The sequence below is a fragment of the Anopheles gambiae genome, chromosome 3, assembly GCF_943734735.2.
Source record: "Anopheles gambiae chromosome 3, idAnoGambNW_F1_1, whole genome shotgun sequence".
NCBI classification, from domain to species: Eukaryota; Metazoa; Arthropoda; class Insecta; order Diptera; family Culicidae; genus Anopheles; species Anopheles gambiae.
Genome location: NC_064602.1, coordinates 77,625,264 through 77,639,233, shown reverse-complemented (window position 1 = coordinate 77,639,233; position 13,970 = coordinate 77,625,264). Strand labels below are relative to the sequence as shown.

General features: G+C 48.9%; 4 protein-coding genes across 16 annotated transcripts in view; 2 read left to right on the top strand and 2 right to left on the bottom strand.

The window, feature by feature from the left end:
- Positions 1-155: 155 nt before the first annotated feature.
- On the bottom strand, positions 156-1,508 carry LOC3291280 (methylosome subunit pICln). The gene is made up of 3 exons (XM_564245.4): positions 1,125-1,508; positions 622-1,034; positions 156-546 (listed from the first exon to the last, which is right to left on the bottom strand). The coding sequence occupies exons 1-3, from the start codon at positions 1,244-1,246 to the stop codon at positions 515-517; spliced, it is 567 nt and encodes a 188-aa protein (XP_564245.3). The 5' UTR covers positions 1,247-1,508; the 3' UTR covers positions 156-514.
- Positions 1,509-1,931: 423 nt separating this feature from the next.
- On the top strand, positions 1,932-4,043 carry LOC1270682 (rRNA 2'-O-methyltransferase fibrillarin). The gene is made up of 3 exons (XM_309401.5): positions 1,932-2,177; positions 2,466-2,827; positions 3,114-4,043. Exons 1-3 carry the CDS (start codon positions 2,165-2,167, stop codon positions 3,699-3,701), a joined length of 963 nt encoding a protein of 320 aa, XP_309401.4. The 5' UTR covers positions 1,932-2,164; the 3' UTR covers positions 3,702-4,043.
- LOC1270683 (ribonuclease H2 subunit C) lies at positions 3,919-4,759 on the bottom strand. Its single transcript, XM_309402.5, has 2 exons — positions 4,433-4,759; positions 3,919-4,363 (listed from the first exon to the last, which is right to left on the bottom strand). Exons 1-2 carry the CDS (start codon positions 4,707-4,709, stop codon positions 4,068-4,070), a joined length of 573 nt encoding a protein of 190 aa, XP_309402.4. The 5' UTR covers positions 4,710-4,759; the 3' UTR covers positions 3,919-4,067.
- Positions 4,760-5,006: 247 nt separating this feature from the next.
- Positions 5,007-13,970, top strand: part of LOC1270684 (E3 ubiquitin-protein ligase SMURF2) — a 46,532-nt gene continuing 37,568 nt past the window's right edge. For 2 of the 13 annotated variants that reach the window (XM_061654296.1, XM_061654286.1), the window contains exons 1-3: positions 5,007-5,174; positions 9,045-9,980; positions 13,549-13,587. In XM_061654296.1, coding sequence (XP_061510280.1) covers positions 9,926-9,980; positions 13,549-13,587 — 94 coding nt within the window. In that variant the 5' untranslated portion in view covers positions 5,007-5,174; positions 9,045-9,925. Of the gene's footprint in view, positions 5,370-5,504; positions 5,716-9,044; positions 9,981-13,548; positions 13,588-13,970 lie in introns of those variants that run through there. The other 11 variants (XM_061654295.1, XM_061654284.1, XM_061654297.1 and 8 more) reach the window with 9 other exon arrangements.

The following is a 13,970-nucleotide window of genomic DNA, read 5'->3' as shown; positions in this document are numbered from 1 at the left end:
CCCGCACGATGACAGATCGAAGCAAGAATCAAAACAAAGGAGGCCATTTCTGCGCATTTGCACACTTGTTTTTCCTTGGAAATGCTTCATCTCGTGCGTTTACCTTTGGCTTTGCAGTGAAACACAACGCTCCCCACACCAAAAAGTGTTGCAAATTATCCACCCAATAAGGACTATGACTTTATTACAATTCTTGTTTTTTGTTTTGTTTTGTTTTTTTACTTTTAATTCAACGTATCACGCAACATGATTTCTGCATCCCCCTAATGTGCTCTCGGAGCTTCGCTTGAAAATGCCTTCGAATGTATATATTTACTGTACGACACGACGACGACGACGATGACGACGGCTGCGATGATCCAAAATGGCAACTCGACGACTACGCCCGGCGTGGCCTTTCAACTGCAACCCACCCGTCGGTTGCATTCAAAACTCCTCCCTTTGCCACACCAAGCACGAGTAGAAAAAAAAAAGATTCATTTTAGATGTATCACTTCCCCCCCAGTCCCGGCGGTTATTCCTCAGCATCAGCAAATTTCTCCTCATCTGCAAGAGTTTCCAAAAAAAGGAATCAGCGTCAAAACACTTCCATGCCGGTCCACCCACCAAGGACTCACTCACCATCGAGCTGTAGATTCCGCATATCGCCCACCTCCTCCAGCTCGTCCTCCTCCGCCTCCATGTAGTCCTCGTCCTCGCTGACGTCCGAGCCTGGGTTCAGGCTCTGGCACTCCCGCATGGCACTGAACATCTGGTCGAGTATCTCGCGGCTGGCCGGCTGCAGCCACATCTCCGTCATCGCCGACTCGGATATCTCCGAATCGTGGCCCTCGTCGTCCTCCCCCTGCTCGTCCGGATGCGCGTCGCCGTTGTTCTCGGCCGGCGGGCCGCTGTAAAACCCGGGCCACACGATGTTGACGTCCAGCATCATGAACAGACCCTCCCCCGGTACGGACGAGATGGCGTGCACGCCCACCCGGGGCCACGGGATGCTGATGCTGGCGTTCCTTTCCTCGCAGCTCCATATGCAGGAACTGTAGGGCGGAAAACGAGGTATCGGGAATCGTTACTGATGGTTCTAAGAAGGCAAGAGGGATGGACTAGAACCTGTCCCGAATACGGACCCTACGGTCAGGTGCAGCGAGCCCGGGGACGGTATCAAACTGTCGCCAATCTTCAGCTTCACGTCCGTGGCGGAGAAAATGATCCCATCGGTCGGCGTAAATGCTTCCCCTATGGTAACCATTGTTTAGAGACGATTCGTAAACGCAAAGTTGATAGCTTCGCTATTTCCGGTAATACTGGCGCTCGTATGGCGGGCGAACCAAAAGGGTGGCCAAGGTTTTCTCGGTCGGTAGTCGGTGGCTCTATCGTCCTGATTTTGTACTGTAAAGACGGTGCAAAGAGAAGGGCAAATTGCTTGCTCGCTTCTTTTTTTCAAAACACTATCAACACGCCAAACCAGCGTTGCCTACGTACAGGGTGTTTCGCTACAATTTTGTGACAAAGTGTCAAAATTGAGAAATTCAGTCTTTGAAAATCAACGTTCACAAGCAGAGGGTTGATATTTTCGATTTTCATACGTTTTTGATTGACTAGATTTTTGAAATAACATTAAAATTAAGTCCTTGTTTAACTTTTTCTGTTTTTTTTGGGAGAAAATCATCTCGTATTTCAACTCGGTACCGAATGTCATCCAGGCGATCAACTAGTATTTTCTTATCGTTTTAATGTCCACAGTCGCAGGATAGCGCAGCACAGCAACAAACCACCGAAAATTCAAGCCCTTATTCGCTATTTCGAGCTGAACAATAAAAATAAATTTATTTTAATGTTTTCCATACTTCAATCTCCATTTTGTTTGCATTTTAAAACAAGAAAAAGGCCAATCGAAAAGATAATTTCGAAAAAATCGTCAACCCGCATGACCATGCTGCGTTTCCACTGTGCCTCAATTGACGTCTTCGGCACAGCATTGGCATCCCAAAAGTAAACGCACGTGTTTTTGGGCTGCGGTACAGCGTGCAGAGCTGTACCAATTCGGCAACGAGCTAGAAATTTTCCGTTCCCGGAACCCGTGCAAGTGCGCTTAATTGGCAGCAAAAGCCTAAAGTGGCAAAGTAGCTGCAAAAACGTGCTAGTTCAGTGAAATTTTCATCTCATAATGGGCAGACCAGGTACGAAAAATGGAGACAGGCGGCTTGCTCGGCCGGCGTCTGGCATGGCATGGCGATGCCGTGTTTAGGCAAAGCATGTGATTATTTTTTTTTAATTATTTCGGCTTACAACTTCAACCGCGCCACCAAGCGTGGGATGGGAGTTTGTCCTGTAAATTGATATTTTCCTTCCGCATTGAGCATCATGTGCGTTTTGATAACCATATTCCACAAACACACACTCACACCCATGCAGACACGCGCTCTAATCCTAACCTCTCTTCTTGCGAACCTTTTTTTCTTTTCAAGGATTCTCTCCCAGAGGTGGCGGTGGTCGTGGAGGAGGCGGTGACCGGGGCGGACGCGGCGGCTTCGGTGGCCGTGGACGCGGTGGCGGTGATCGCGGTGGTCGTGGAGGTTTCGGTGGTGGTCGAGGCCGAGGCGGCGGTGGTCGTGGTGGACCGGGAGGACGGGGCCGCGGTGGCGGCCGTGGCGGACCGGGTGGCCGCGGGGGCGGCAAGATGGGTGGCTTCAAGGGGGGCAAATCCGTCGTCATCGAGCCGCATCGTCACGAGGGCATCTTCATCGCACGCGGCAAGGAAGATGCGCTGGTTACGCTAAATCTGGTGCCCGGCTCGGAGGTGTACGGCGAGAAGCGCATTTCGGTTGAGGTAAGTGTGTGTGCGTGGGTGCAAGGCCATTGTTTATATTTTGTTTGTTTGTTGGCTTTGGGCATACGTGATGACGCGCACAGGGGTATTGAATTGGCAGCATGTAGCCAACGGGGGGCGCACCGCTGGTGGGAAGTGGAGCCCGAGGCATACCTTCCCGCTGGTGCGCTCCCTGTAGAACCTGCTTACTGACGCTCTTTTATCAAAAAAAAATTTTTTTTATTTTAAATGCTTGTTTCTAACATTTTCTATTCCTTTTCATTCCATTGCCCCATCGCCCACACAGAACGAAGGGGACAAGAAGGAGTACCGCGTGTGGAACCCGTTCCGATCGAAGCTGGCGGCGGCCGTGCTCGGCGGCGTTGACAAGATTCACATGCCGCCCGGCTCGAAGGTGCTGTACCTGGGTGCCGCCTCCGGCACGACCGTCTCGCACGTGTCGGACATCGTCGGCCCGGAGGGGCTGGTGTACGCGGTCGAGTTCTCGCACCGGTCCGGGCGCGATCTGCTCAATGTGGCGAAGAAGCGCACCAACATCATCCCCATCATCGAGGACGCGCGCCATCCGCACAAGTACCGCATGCTGGTCGGCATGGTCGATACCGTGTTTGCCGATGTGGCCCAGCCGGATCAGGCCCGTATCGTGGCGCTCAATGCGCACAACTTCCTCAAGAACGGTGGCCACTTTGTCATCTCCATCAAGGCGTCCTGCATCGATTCCACCGCCGTCCCCGAGGCGGTGTTCGCGGCGGAGGTGAAGAAGCTGCAGTCGGAGAAGCTAAAACCGCAGGAACAGATCACGCTCGAGCCGTACGAGCGTGACCACGCGGTAGTGGTGGGCGTGTACCGACCACCGCCGAAGGCTGCGGCATAAGAGCGGGCGGGTGGGCGGGACAGGTCGGTGGAGAGGTCCGTTAGGTTATTAAGGGGTCTTGTTAGTGTATAAGAACCAAAATTTGCTTCTATATTTCACCCAACCACCTAACAGCAGCGGCAGAGGGCTGTGTACGGTGGATCAAACTTCAAACTAAGGAACACAAAACAAATCTATGTCTATGTATACACAGTACATAAAAGAAGAGACACGCAGGTCGAGATGCAAACGAGTGCGAGTGGTTTAATTTTAGCATTTGTTTTTTTTTTTTTTCTCTGTGGGATATAACGACCCACTACGGCAAATTGAAAATAAATAGAACTACATATTTTACAAAACCAATCTCTCCCATCCTCGTGATGGCTTTCATTTGCTCTGTTCCTGCTTCACGTCCTGTTCGGTGCCATCATCCGGCTCATCGCCATGCAGCACCTCCGCCAGCTGCAGCCAGCCCAGTGCCTTCGCCATCGGATCGTTCCGGGACGGCTGGCGATCGTAGTTCCAGTAGGTGAAGTCGCGGAAAGCACCGGCAAACGTTAGCGTTCGATCGTCCTCGTCCGAGAGTGGCTTTTTCGTTTCCTGCAGCATCACGCCCGTGTAGCCGGCCGGCAGGGACGTTGCTTTGCCGCGCAGCGGATATCCCCGAAGCGCATTGCACAGAGCTAAAAGGAAAAAAAGAATTGTTAGAAATTGTTTTTTAACACTTTGCCAATCACCAGAACACCACTCACTTCCGTCCCGTTGCGTTTCCGTGTACGGGGTGAAAAACTGCTCCAGATTCGCCGGCCCGTCGCCCTTGATCGTGGCGGGAATGTACTGCAGCTTGATGGAGCCGTCCTGGAGGCTGGTTTCCACGTCCTTCGAGCTTAGCTTCAAATTTATTTTGGCCATTTTTGTTTTAAATTGGAAATTGGAACAAGCAAAAAGTGCAGCCCAAAGGGACGAAGGTTTGATTGTTTGCTGTTTTGGCTGTTTGATGCAACGAGACAGCCCTTTTCGCGCCTCCATCTGCTATCTGCCTTGCTGTCAGCGGGGCTTCAGCGGTTTGAATTTTATTTTTAAACTAAAAATAGAAAATTAGATACGTATAAAAAATGTGTAAAAAATAACGATTTTAGGAAGCTCAAATAATTGAATTAAAGGTACAATTTGGTTATGAATGAATGCGACTCGATTCACGCCGTTGCTCCATTCAGCGCTTCTCCTTTAAGGTAGTCAACCCGGCAGTCTAAACGCACCGGTTTGACAGAAGGAAGAGGAACAAACAGCAGGCCCAGTTTGACGGACGATGGTAAACACCGAATCAACCGTAGCAGCGCCGTGCGTGCGAGAGCGGGACGGCCCATTCTGCGAAGGTTTATCGCAGCAGAAGGACCAGCAGCAGCAGCGAGCGAGCGATCGAGCGACCGTCGACTCGACGAACTGCACTTGTTCTGTGTGTGTTTATACCATCGTTAGGAGTGCGTAGAGTAGGTTGGTGTTTGCCGTCCGCTGTTCGCCGTTTTGCCCGTCGTCACACGCACGAGAAAATTATTAGTTGTGTTCGCGGGTGTGAGTGTGTCTGTGTGTGCGGGTGCTGCTGCTTCTTCGTGAGTGAGCGTTTTTTTTGTGTTCGCGAACAAACCACATACACAGTGAGGCCGTTTCATCCCCCCCTTCCCCCGCTCGGTCGGTGAAAGGCAAAAATACCACTCCTTTTCATTCTTGCCCGAGTTTTCGTCTTGCCCTGCGGGGCCGTCAAAGGGTTGGGTTGCGTTCCGCGTGTGTATGCGTGTGTGCGTATTCTGCCAAAGTGTGTACCTTTCGTTGTTTTTTTTTGTCGGTTGTTGCTGCTGTGTGTGTATTTGGCTAGTGCAATACACGCGCAGCCCGCTCTGCCTGCACCCGTCCTGCATTGTAACGTGGTCACCGTCGACGAGTGCGTGCGCGTGTGTATGTGTTTCTGTGTGTGCTCTTATCCGTGTTAAAACGTGTATATGTGTGTGTGTTTTGGATACACAAAATCGTCTACGTGGTGTGTGTGTACAGTGTGCGTGTGCTTTTCTGGAGTTGCATTCCAGAGTGGCCCAGCAGTTTTCCCTTGCCCCTTCCCCTCACGGTCCAATGTGCTTTTCCCTCTCCGTTCTCATGTCCGTCGCCGTCGTCGTTGTGCTTCTCCGTCTGCTTTTAATGAGACCTGCTTGCAGAAGAATACGGGCCACACAAACACACCACCACACATACACACACTGCCACCGGACATGGGCGCTCAAGTAGCAGCGCGCTGATGAAGCAACAGAGCTAACCAGCAGCAGAACAACAAGAGCAATAGCAACACACAGCCAACGACGCATCGGCAGAGTGTGCGTGCGCGCTTACACACGGCGACGGTGCGCCTCCTGTGTGTGTGTGTGTGTGTGTGTGTGGGGAGGAGTGGTCCCGGTGCGGCGCGGTGTGTCCGGCGGAGTCGCTTTTGGTTCTTTCCATACACACATTCACACACACACACACGCTCGATTACCGATACCACCTTACGGCACCTCCGCCCTCTCCCCCTCCCCCATTCCAGCAATGCGATCCTCATCCACATTGAACTTTTCTGACCGTTGGAGTGGACCAGGGGAAAAGGAGAGTAGGGGTGCTGTGCCGCTGGACGGTGGACAAAGGTAGAAGTGTACTTCCTCTCTCGCTCGCACTCATTCTAGCTGGCGTGTGAAAGAGATGCTGATGCTGGTATGGCTGCGGCCGTCACGCCTACACGTAAACAGCATGAAGACGTCGACAGGCGACCGCACCACGACGACAACGACGGCGACGGCTCGCGTGCGCGGGTCTAGAGAAGAATGCGTAGCGCAAAAACGGGGGGGGGGGGGGGGGGGCTACAACACACACACAAAGCGGGCCGCGCACAAATGATCAAGGCAAATTAGCGAAGAAGGGGGCCTGTGCGCGCGCGCGCTCTCTCTCATTCGCCTCTGTTGGTGTGTGATCGTAGGGAATATTTTGTGGCCCGGTTTTCCTTCCTGTCCGTTCTTCTCTCTAGCGACCGAAAGCCATTTGCCAAATGGATCGTTTGAGTGGCGGCGGGAGGGGAGGGGGTTTAATTTGTGGCCCCCCTCTTCTAATGTCATTTTGACAGCTCGCGCTTTGTTTACCTGTTTGCCGAGAGTGCAAAAGTGTGTGGAATTGGGTGCAGTTTTACTATGCAAACCTGCAAGATGAGCAAATGCAATGACAATTGTATGCCGAACATTTGCGACTCTCTTAAATTTCGATCAGTGGGTGTTATTGTTCAGTGACAGCTATTGTTAGACCGATTTCGACTGCGGCAAAATCCAAACTTATAGCTCCTCTCGGAGTCGGAGTCATCTGGAGTAGTCCTGAGACGTCCGAAGTCGTTCAGAGTCGCCTGAAGTCGCCCGGAGTTGTTCGGAGTCGGAGTCGCCCGGAGTAGTCCTGAGACGTCTGGAGTAGTCCGGAGTTGTCCGGACTTGCCCGGAGTCGTCCAGAGTCGATCGAACTCGATCGGGACTGGAGTCGGTTGGAGTCAACAGGAGGCTTCCGGTGCAGTGTGCTCTTGTAATGAGGCATTTCATTTCGTTGTGTTATTTGTGTCTTTCGTTTTGTGCGTGCAACTCGTATACATACCTTTGTTTCGATTCGAACCGATTTCGGACGATCCCGGACGACTCCGAAAGCTCCAAACGACTCCGGATGACACCAGACGACTCCGAATGACATCGACTCACAACGACAACCTGCCAACTCCGGACGACTCTCACGACTCCGAACGATACCGAGCGACTCCGATAACTCCAAACAACTCTGAACGACTCCGGACGACTCCAGACGACTCCGGATGATACCGACTCACAACAACTTCGGCCAACTCCGGACGACTCTCATGACTCCGGACGACTGCAGACAACTCCGGACGACTCCGGACAACTCCGGACAACTCCGGACAACTCCGGACGACTCCGGACGACTCCGGACGACTCCGACTAATGCCGACTCCGACTAATGAGGACTCCGGACGACTCCGGGGGATTGCGGACGATTCCGAACGACTCCCGATAATGCTGGAAGGACCTACCTTCCGGGGTCGATTCCGAAATCATCGGAGTTGGATCGTAGTCGACTTGGGATTTTTGCCAACTCTATACATCACTAAGTGTGGAGTATGCGAAGCTTATCCCTTTGCATCCCCGCTCCCGATGGATATTGGGATGATGCTTGCTCTGTCGTTCAAGCATCGTTTCCAGTCGTTGAAGTTTCAAGAGCACGTTTCGCAATTAAACTTCACGTTTGTGGCTTGTTCTCAGAACAAAACCTATAAAAACCCTGTAAAGATTTAAAACAAAGCTTGAAAATATGCCCTTATTGCAAATATCTTTTAAACAAAATTTGGTCACAAATACAAGTGGACGGATCAAAAAGTATTTTTAATTAGGAAAAACTTCTTCAATCGATTTTTTTTTCTTTGGCTCAACAACCGATGTCGGTCAAGGCCTGCCTGTACCCACTTGTGGGCTTTGGCTTTCAGTGTGACTAATTGATTCCTCCCCATAGCAGGATAGTCAGTCCTACGTATGGCGGTGCGGTCTATTTGGGGATTGAACCCATGACGGGCATGTTGTTAAGTCGTACGAGTTGACGACTGTAATACGAGACCGGCTCTTCAATCGATAGTTGTTTGATAATTTCTATTCCTTTTTTATCTCAAACATGATCAAGCGAAACAAGCGAAAGCGAAGAGAACTGTAGCACCCAAAAACCAATTAAAAAGGTGTGAACCGTATTGAATGCTGCGTGGTGTTGTGGCCTACTCTCTGCCGTGCTGCAAGCCCCGAAAGCAACAATTCGGTCCAGCCCGAAAGTTTGCTAATTGAAATCCAGGCGCAGGGCAGGAGCAGCGCGAAGAATAAATGACTGCCCAGGGGAGGGGCGGGCGGGAGGCGACAAAGTCGTCGCCATTTCGTTCATCCATTGATGATCATCAGCAGGCAGCAATGAATCGTCGCATCCTCTTCATGATTGGTTCGGCAAACAGCGGCAGAGAAGAATGTGTCTAGCATAGCGCCCCCCCCCCCCACAATTGCTTGGTGGTGGTAGGTAGTGTGTGTGTGGTGTAGTGAAGAGAGAGGCAGCTTGTTAAGCAGTTGGCCACAGGTTCTGCTGTTGTCGGGGGTAGACGGAGAAGGAGGGTGGCAGCATAACTCTTCCGTGTGTTGGTACAAGAGAGCGCTGGGAGTGTTTTTTTCACGATTTCGCGATCGATGACGACCGGTCGATCGAAGCATCCTCATCCTCTTCATCTTCATCCTGCCCTCCAGTGTGTAATGATTATGTATTTTCTTTCAGCATATTACGCTGGGGCAGTGCATCGGCGTGCGTCGGAAGATAATAGATACACACACATGCGAAACACACAACACCGACCGGGAAATGATCGACCGTGCGATCACTAGCACGCTGTGAGAAAGAGTGAGAGAGCGAGTGAGTGCAATGTAGTGTGTGTTTGTGTGAGTGCGACGTATTGAAGCAACGAAAAGCAGAGGAAGAAGTAAAGAAAAACGAGAGAAAAAACGAGCAGGAAGAAGCAAAATAGTAATAATAGATGATTGTGTACAGCCGCTGCTCCTGCTAGGGCATTGTGGTGGGCGAATTAACGAAGGGAAGGGAAGCGATCCTATCACACCTTCCCCACCCGCCGCGGTGGACGGCCGCGATCGCCGGTCCGGTTTGTTTTTTGCAGCGAAAAACAGTGTTAACGATCGCTTCCTTTGTTGTTGTTGTTGGCGGTGTGCGTGTTTTTGCGCAAAAGAAAACAACAAAAAAGTCGTGTGTTGTGTGCGTGCGTGAGTAGTGTGTGAAAAGCCGCAGCCAGTGCCAGTGTATTGTTTGATAAGCAAACGGGTGGTGTTGATCGTTTAACAGAAGAAAGAAAGAAAAAAAACACGGTCCGCGGGCGGGGGGCGACACCCGGCGGCGGCGGTCACACTAATGTTTCGCCGCCGACGACGTCGTTGGGGCGAGATCGTGTCGTAGGATCGCGGAAAACCACGCGGTAATATAATATCCTTCCTTTAAGTGTACGCGCGCGCGTGTGTGTGTGCGTGTTTGGTTGTTGCAAGTGAGCAGCAGCAGGGTGTGCAATCCTTCGCGCGATCACGATTGGAGCACTCGTGGCCAAACAGCGTCGCCGCGTACTACTGCCCGGCAAGGAGGAGAGCTGCGTTACGATGAACAAGCTGGAGTACTCGCGGCGCAATGGCACGCAAAAGATTCGAATTACCAGTAAGTACTTTAAATCCCTCCCGGGAAAGGATAAACTTGAGATATGTTGGCTTTTTCAACAAAAAAGTGTATCATAATACAGTTCCATTATGTTGTCATCCGGTGTGAACTATTTTTATTGACCGCAGACTTTCATTGATCGTGTTTTATGTCGAATATAAGAAACGTTCTTTGTGTGTGTGTGTGTGTCGGTACTGCACCATAATGTTACTGCATATAGCAGGTTTCTTCTTGCGTCCTAGGGCAGTGGGAGGCAATGAATCAGTCGTGAAGCAAAAATTATGTAACTTCTCCAGCATTAAACGCTGCTAAATTTACTAAATATCGTTTCGTGACACAAAGTGATGATACATTCAATAGCAAATTAGTAAAAATTGGACTTTTTTAGGTTTTTTTAGCAAGAGCTTTGAACTAGTGGTGGGAGCTCAGAATCGGACCTACCCGATTCTGATTCCTTGTTCGGAATCAATTCCGGAGCCGATTCCGATGCTGGAATCGATTCCGATTCCGTAGTCGATTCCGGAGTTGACTCTGGAGCCGATTACAGAGTTGAAAATCCGGAGCCGATTTCGGAGTTGACTCCGGAGCCGATTCCAGAGTTGAATCCGGAGCCGATTCCGGAGTTGATTCCGGATACCATTTCGAAGTTGACTCCATAGCCGATTCGGATTCGACTCCGGAATCAGAATCGGCTTCAGAATCGGAATCGACCTGGGAATTGCAATTTGCTCCGGTAACGAAATCAGAATTGACTCCAAAATTGGAATTAGCTCCGGAATGAAATTCAGACCTTGAATTTAAATAAGAACTTTCAGTAGCGAAATCAGACCGAGAATCTCCATGAAAATGGATCGTTTACAAGTAGATTTTGATTCTTTGTGGCAATTAATACGTAGCATAATTGAATCCAAACGTCTCTTCTTATGGAGATGCCGAAACCCATTCCGATTTCGAGGCCGATTTTAATTTTGGAGCCAATTCCGGTTCCAGAGCTGATTTCGATTCCGGAACCAATTCCGGAGCCAATTCTGAGCCCGATTCCGAAACCAATTTGGAATCGATTCCGGAAACTGATTTCCTACTAACCTAGACCTACTAACCGGAATCGATTCCAGAAAACATCGGAGCTAGCCGGAATTGATTCCGAGGAAAACCATCACATTTCCCATCACATTTTTCCTAAAGTCACGTTTTTGCCATCACTATTTTGAGCTATTCACTTGCCTTGGAAGAGTTTTTTTTTAAATAGACTTGTGACTGAAAGTCACAGGCTAGTTTTGTGTGTGATTTTGTATGGACTGTTTACATGATTTCAGCCTCCAACTGTCAAACTCCATACCAACAAGCTGACTGGAATCGCGAAGGGCCCCAATAAGCTGAAGTTTCACCAGTGGAACAATAAATCAGCCATACCGGCGAACTCGTTCGACGAGAAACATTCGTCGCTCATGAGTGGACAGGGTTGTACCACTAGGTTGGCCGGTACAAAATCTATACGATTTTCTAATTTTTTATCTAGAGGGCTATGAAATGAGTGAAAATGAGCGTCGCAGCGAACGTTCTCAGGAACGAACGAGTTCGCCGGTACGGCTGAATATCATTCGGGTTGTATGAACTTGGCAGTTACGGTCCGTCATATTGGATTTCAGCGATTGTGTACGGACAAATATGTACTTTAAAATTGTTTTGTTTTCCTTTTTTCGTAAAAAATCGATTCAAACTCTCTTTATCCTTCCTTTACACAATATTTATGCATCATCAATAAAATTCAATCCTACATGAGCTAACCTCTGATCGCGTCTGCGACAAATCGGTGTATGTTTACATATTTTTGAGGCTGAAATAATCTGCTAAGGGTGCCTGTATAGATTACAGGTGGATTCTTTAGTCTGATTTTGGTATCTACCATGGATGGATATTTCTATGGATATTGGTAGATAGAGAGTTATGGTTACTAAAGACGTCGTGTAAGCTGCTAAGTAATTTTGGACGCCCTAACTATCAAATCAAGACTTCAAGAGAGCCAAAATCACTGCACGGACCAACCTACTACAGGTCCTTGTTGGACCTTGATCTAGGCTAAAAATCTGAGGTTAGTTTTGTGTGTGGCGTTGACATGATTACAGCCGCCATGTGTCAAACTCCATTTAAAACGGCTGACTGATATCGTAATTAACGGATTATGTTGCAATTTTTTTTACATTTTGCATGATTGCATGATTAAAAGGTATAATGTATTGAACAATGTATTTTAAATACCATTTGAAATATAGTTTCGTTCACAGCAGCTTTCAATAAACGCAATAAATGCAATAAACAATATTTTTTTCCAAATTTCAATATTCTATCGACTCTCTATTAAAAAAAAGTTCTTTAACACTTTAAGCGCCGTGTCATATAAATTCGCATGACGGGTTTGCTCACCGTGCTTTGCATCTGACGCTCAGTGATTCTCTTGAGAACGAATGATGTAGGAAAGAGAGAACGAGAACGACATGTGCTACGCCGCTTATCGCAATGAAACAAAAGAGTGATAACAATCGCACGAGAAACTGTCGCTCTCATCGCCCTCTTGCCATGCGCTACGTGCTCACTCAAAAACTGTGACGTCAGGCTGGCGGTCAAAGTGTTAATTGTAACGTTTTTAGATCAGCATTTTTAAAGTATACTAATTGTTTTTTTAAATTATTGTAAGCTACTCCACGTAAACCGTGATGCAAAAGCTTAAAAAAAGCTTGCCAACCACTGCCTGAGGAGGACGGGTAGAAAGACAAGATCACGTCCCTCGCCATCAAAACCGGCGGCGGCGATCGCTACATATAGACACACATACATTCACTAACGTACCCACACAGGCGGCCAGGCCGAGAGGACAGAAAAAAAAATGCCGTCGAACGCCTGTGTGTAATTACGACCGATTGGGGGTTGATGCCGGATGAAGGCGATCATGTTTCCAGGTATCTCTCCCTCTCTTGGGCCGGTCAGGTATCTTGCCGCTCGCGGAGGACGAGAGACACGGCTTAATGAAAGCAACAAGGAGAAGAAGAACAAAAAGCACAAGAACGTTGTGTATCAGCTCGTCCTTTTAACAGCAAAAGGAACGCACACAGAGAACGCACATTGGAGGGGGGGTACTGGAATTGGGACAAGAATGAAGTAGAATGAAAGACGGAGAGCACGAGAGACAGAAGAATTTGTTTCCCCCTTTACCGTCTACGTGTCTGGCCCACAGGGGCGAGATGAACGGTATTTGAAGGGTGGAGGGCGGCGGTGAAGGAATTTTCAAAAATGCTTTTGCTGGTGCTGCTCTTTCCCCCCGGTCCGTGTCCGTGTGAGAGTTTGCCGAAAATATTTCACATTTTGCAACAAAAAAAAAAGGTTTCTCATACTTGTTTACTACGTTACGGGGTTGTTCGGGGTCACTTCAGGGAAGCTTCAGAATGCTTATTTTTATTATAATTAAATAAAATATAAATTCAGAAAATATATTATAATAAATTGACAATTTTCTATCCAAAATGCGCAATATTTAATTTTCCTTCTTTTTCCCCTTTATTTTTACTTTCAGTTATGGGCGCCCGTAATCTGGCCCGGAAGGAGATGTTCCGTAAGTTGTGGTGCTTCCTAGCAGCATATTGCTTCCTTTCACATCCCTCCATCGTTTGATGTAGCGTAGTTGTTGATGTTGTTGCGACAAAAGCAGCGAAAAAAAAAGACAAGGAAAACATTTGCATTCTCTACTCATCTTCAATCTTTAGTGCTTTGTTGTATATTTTAACGACGATAAGCGTGAAATTGTGTCATCCACTCCCTCCCCCGAGGAAGCGTCGCCAAACGTCGTCGCTTGGTTTCCAATGGCGACCGGAATGTTATCGGTGTGCGCGAAAACACACCGGTGTGTTGTGCCCCATTTCCGCTTTCATTTTCTTCCTACGAATCCCCACATTCCCTCCCCCCCCCCCCCCCACAGCCTGTTCATTGTCACAATTC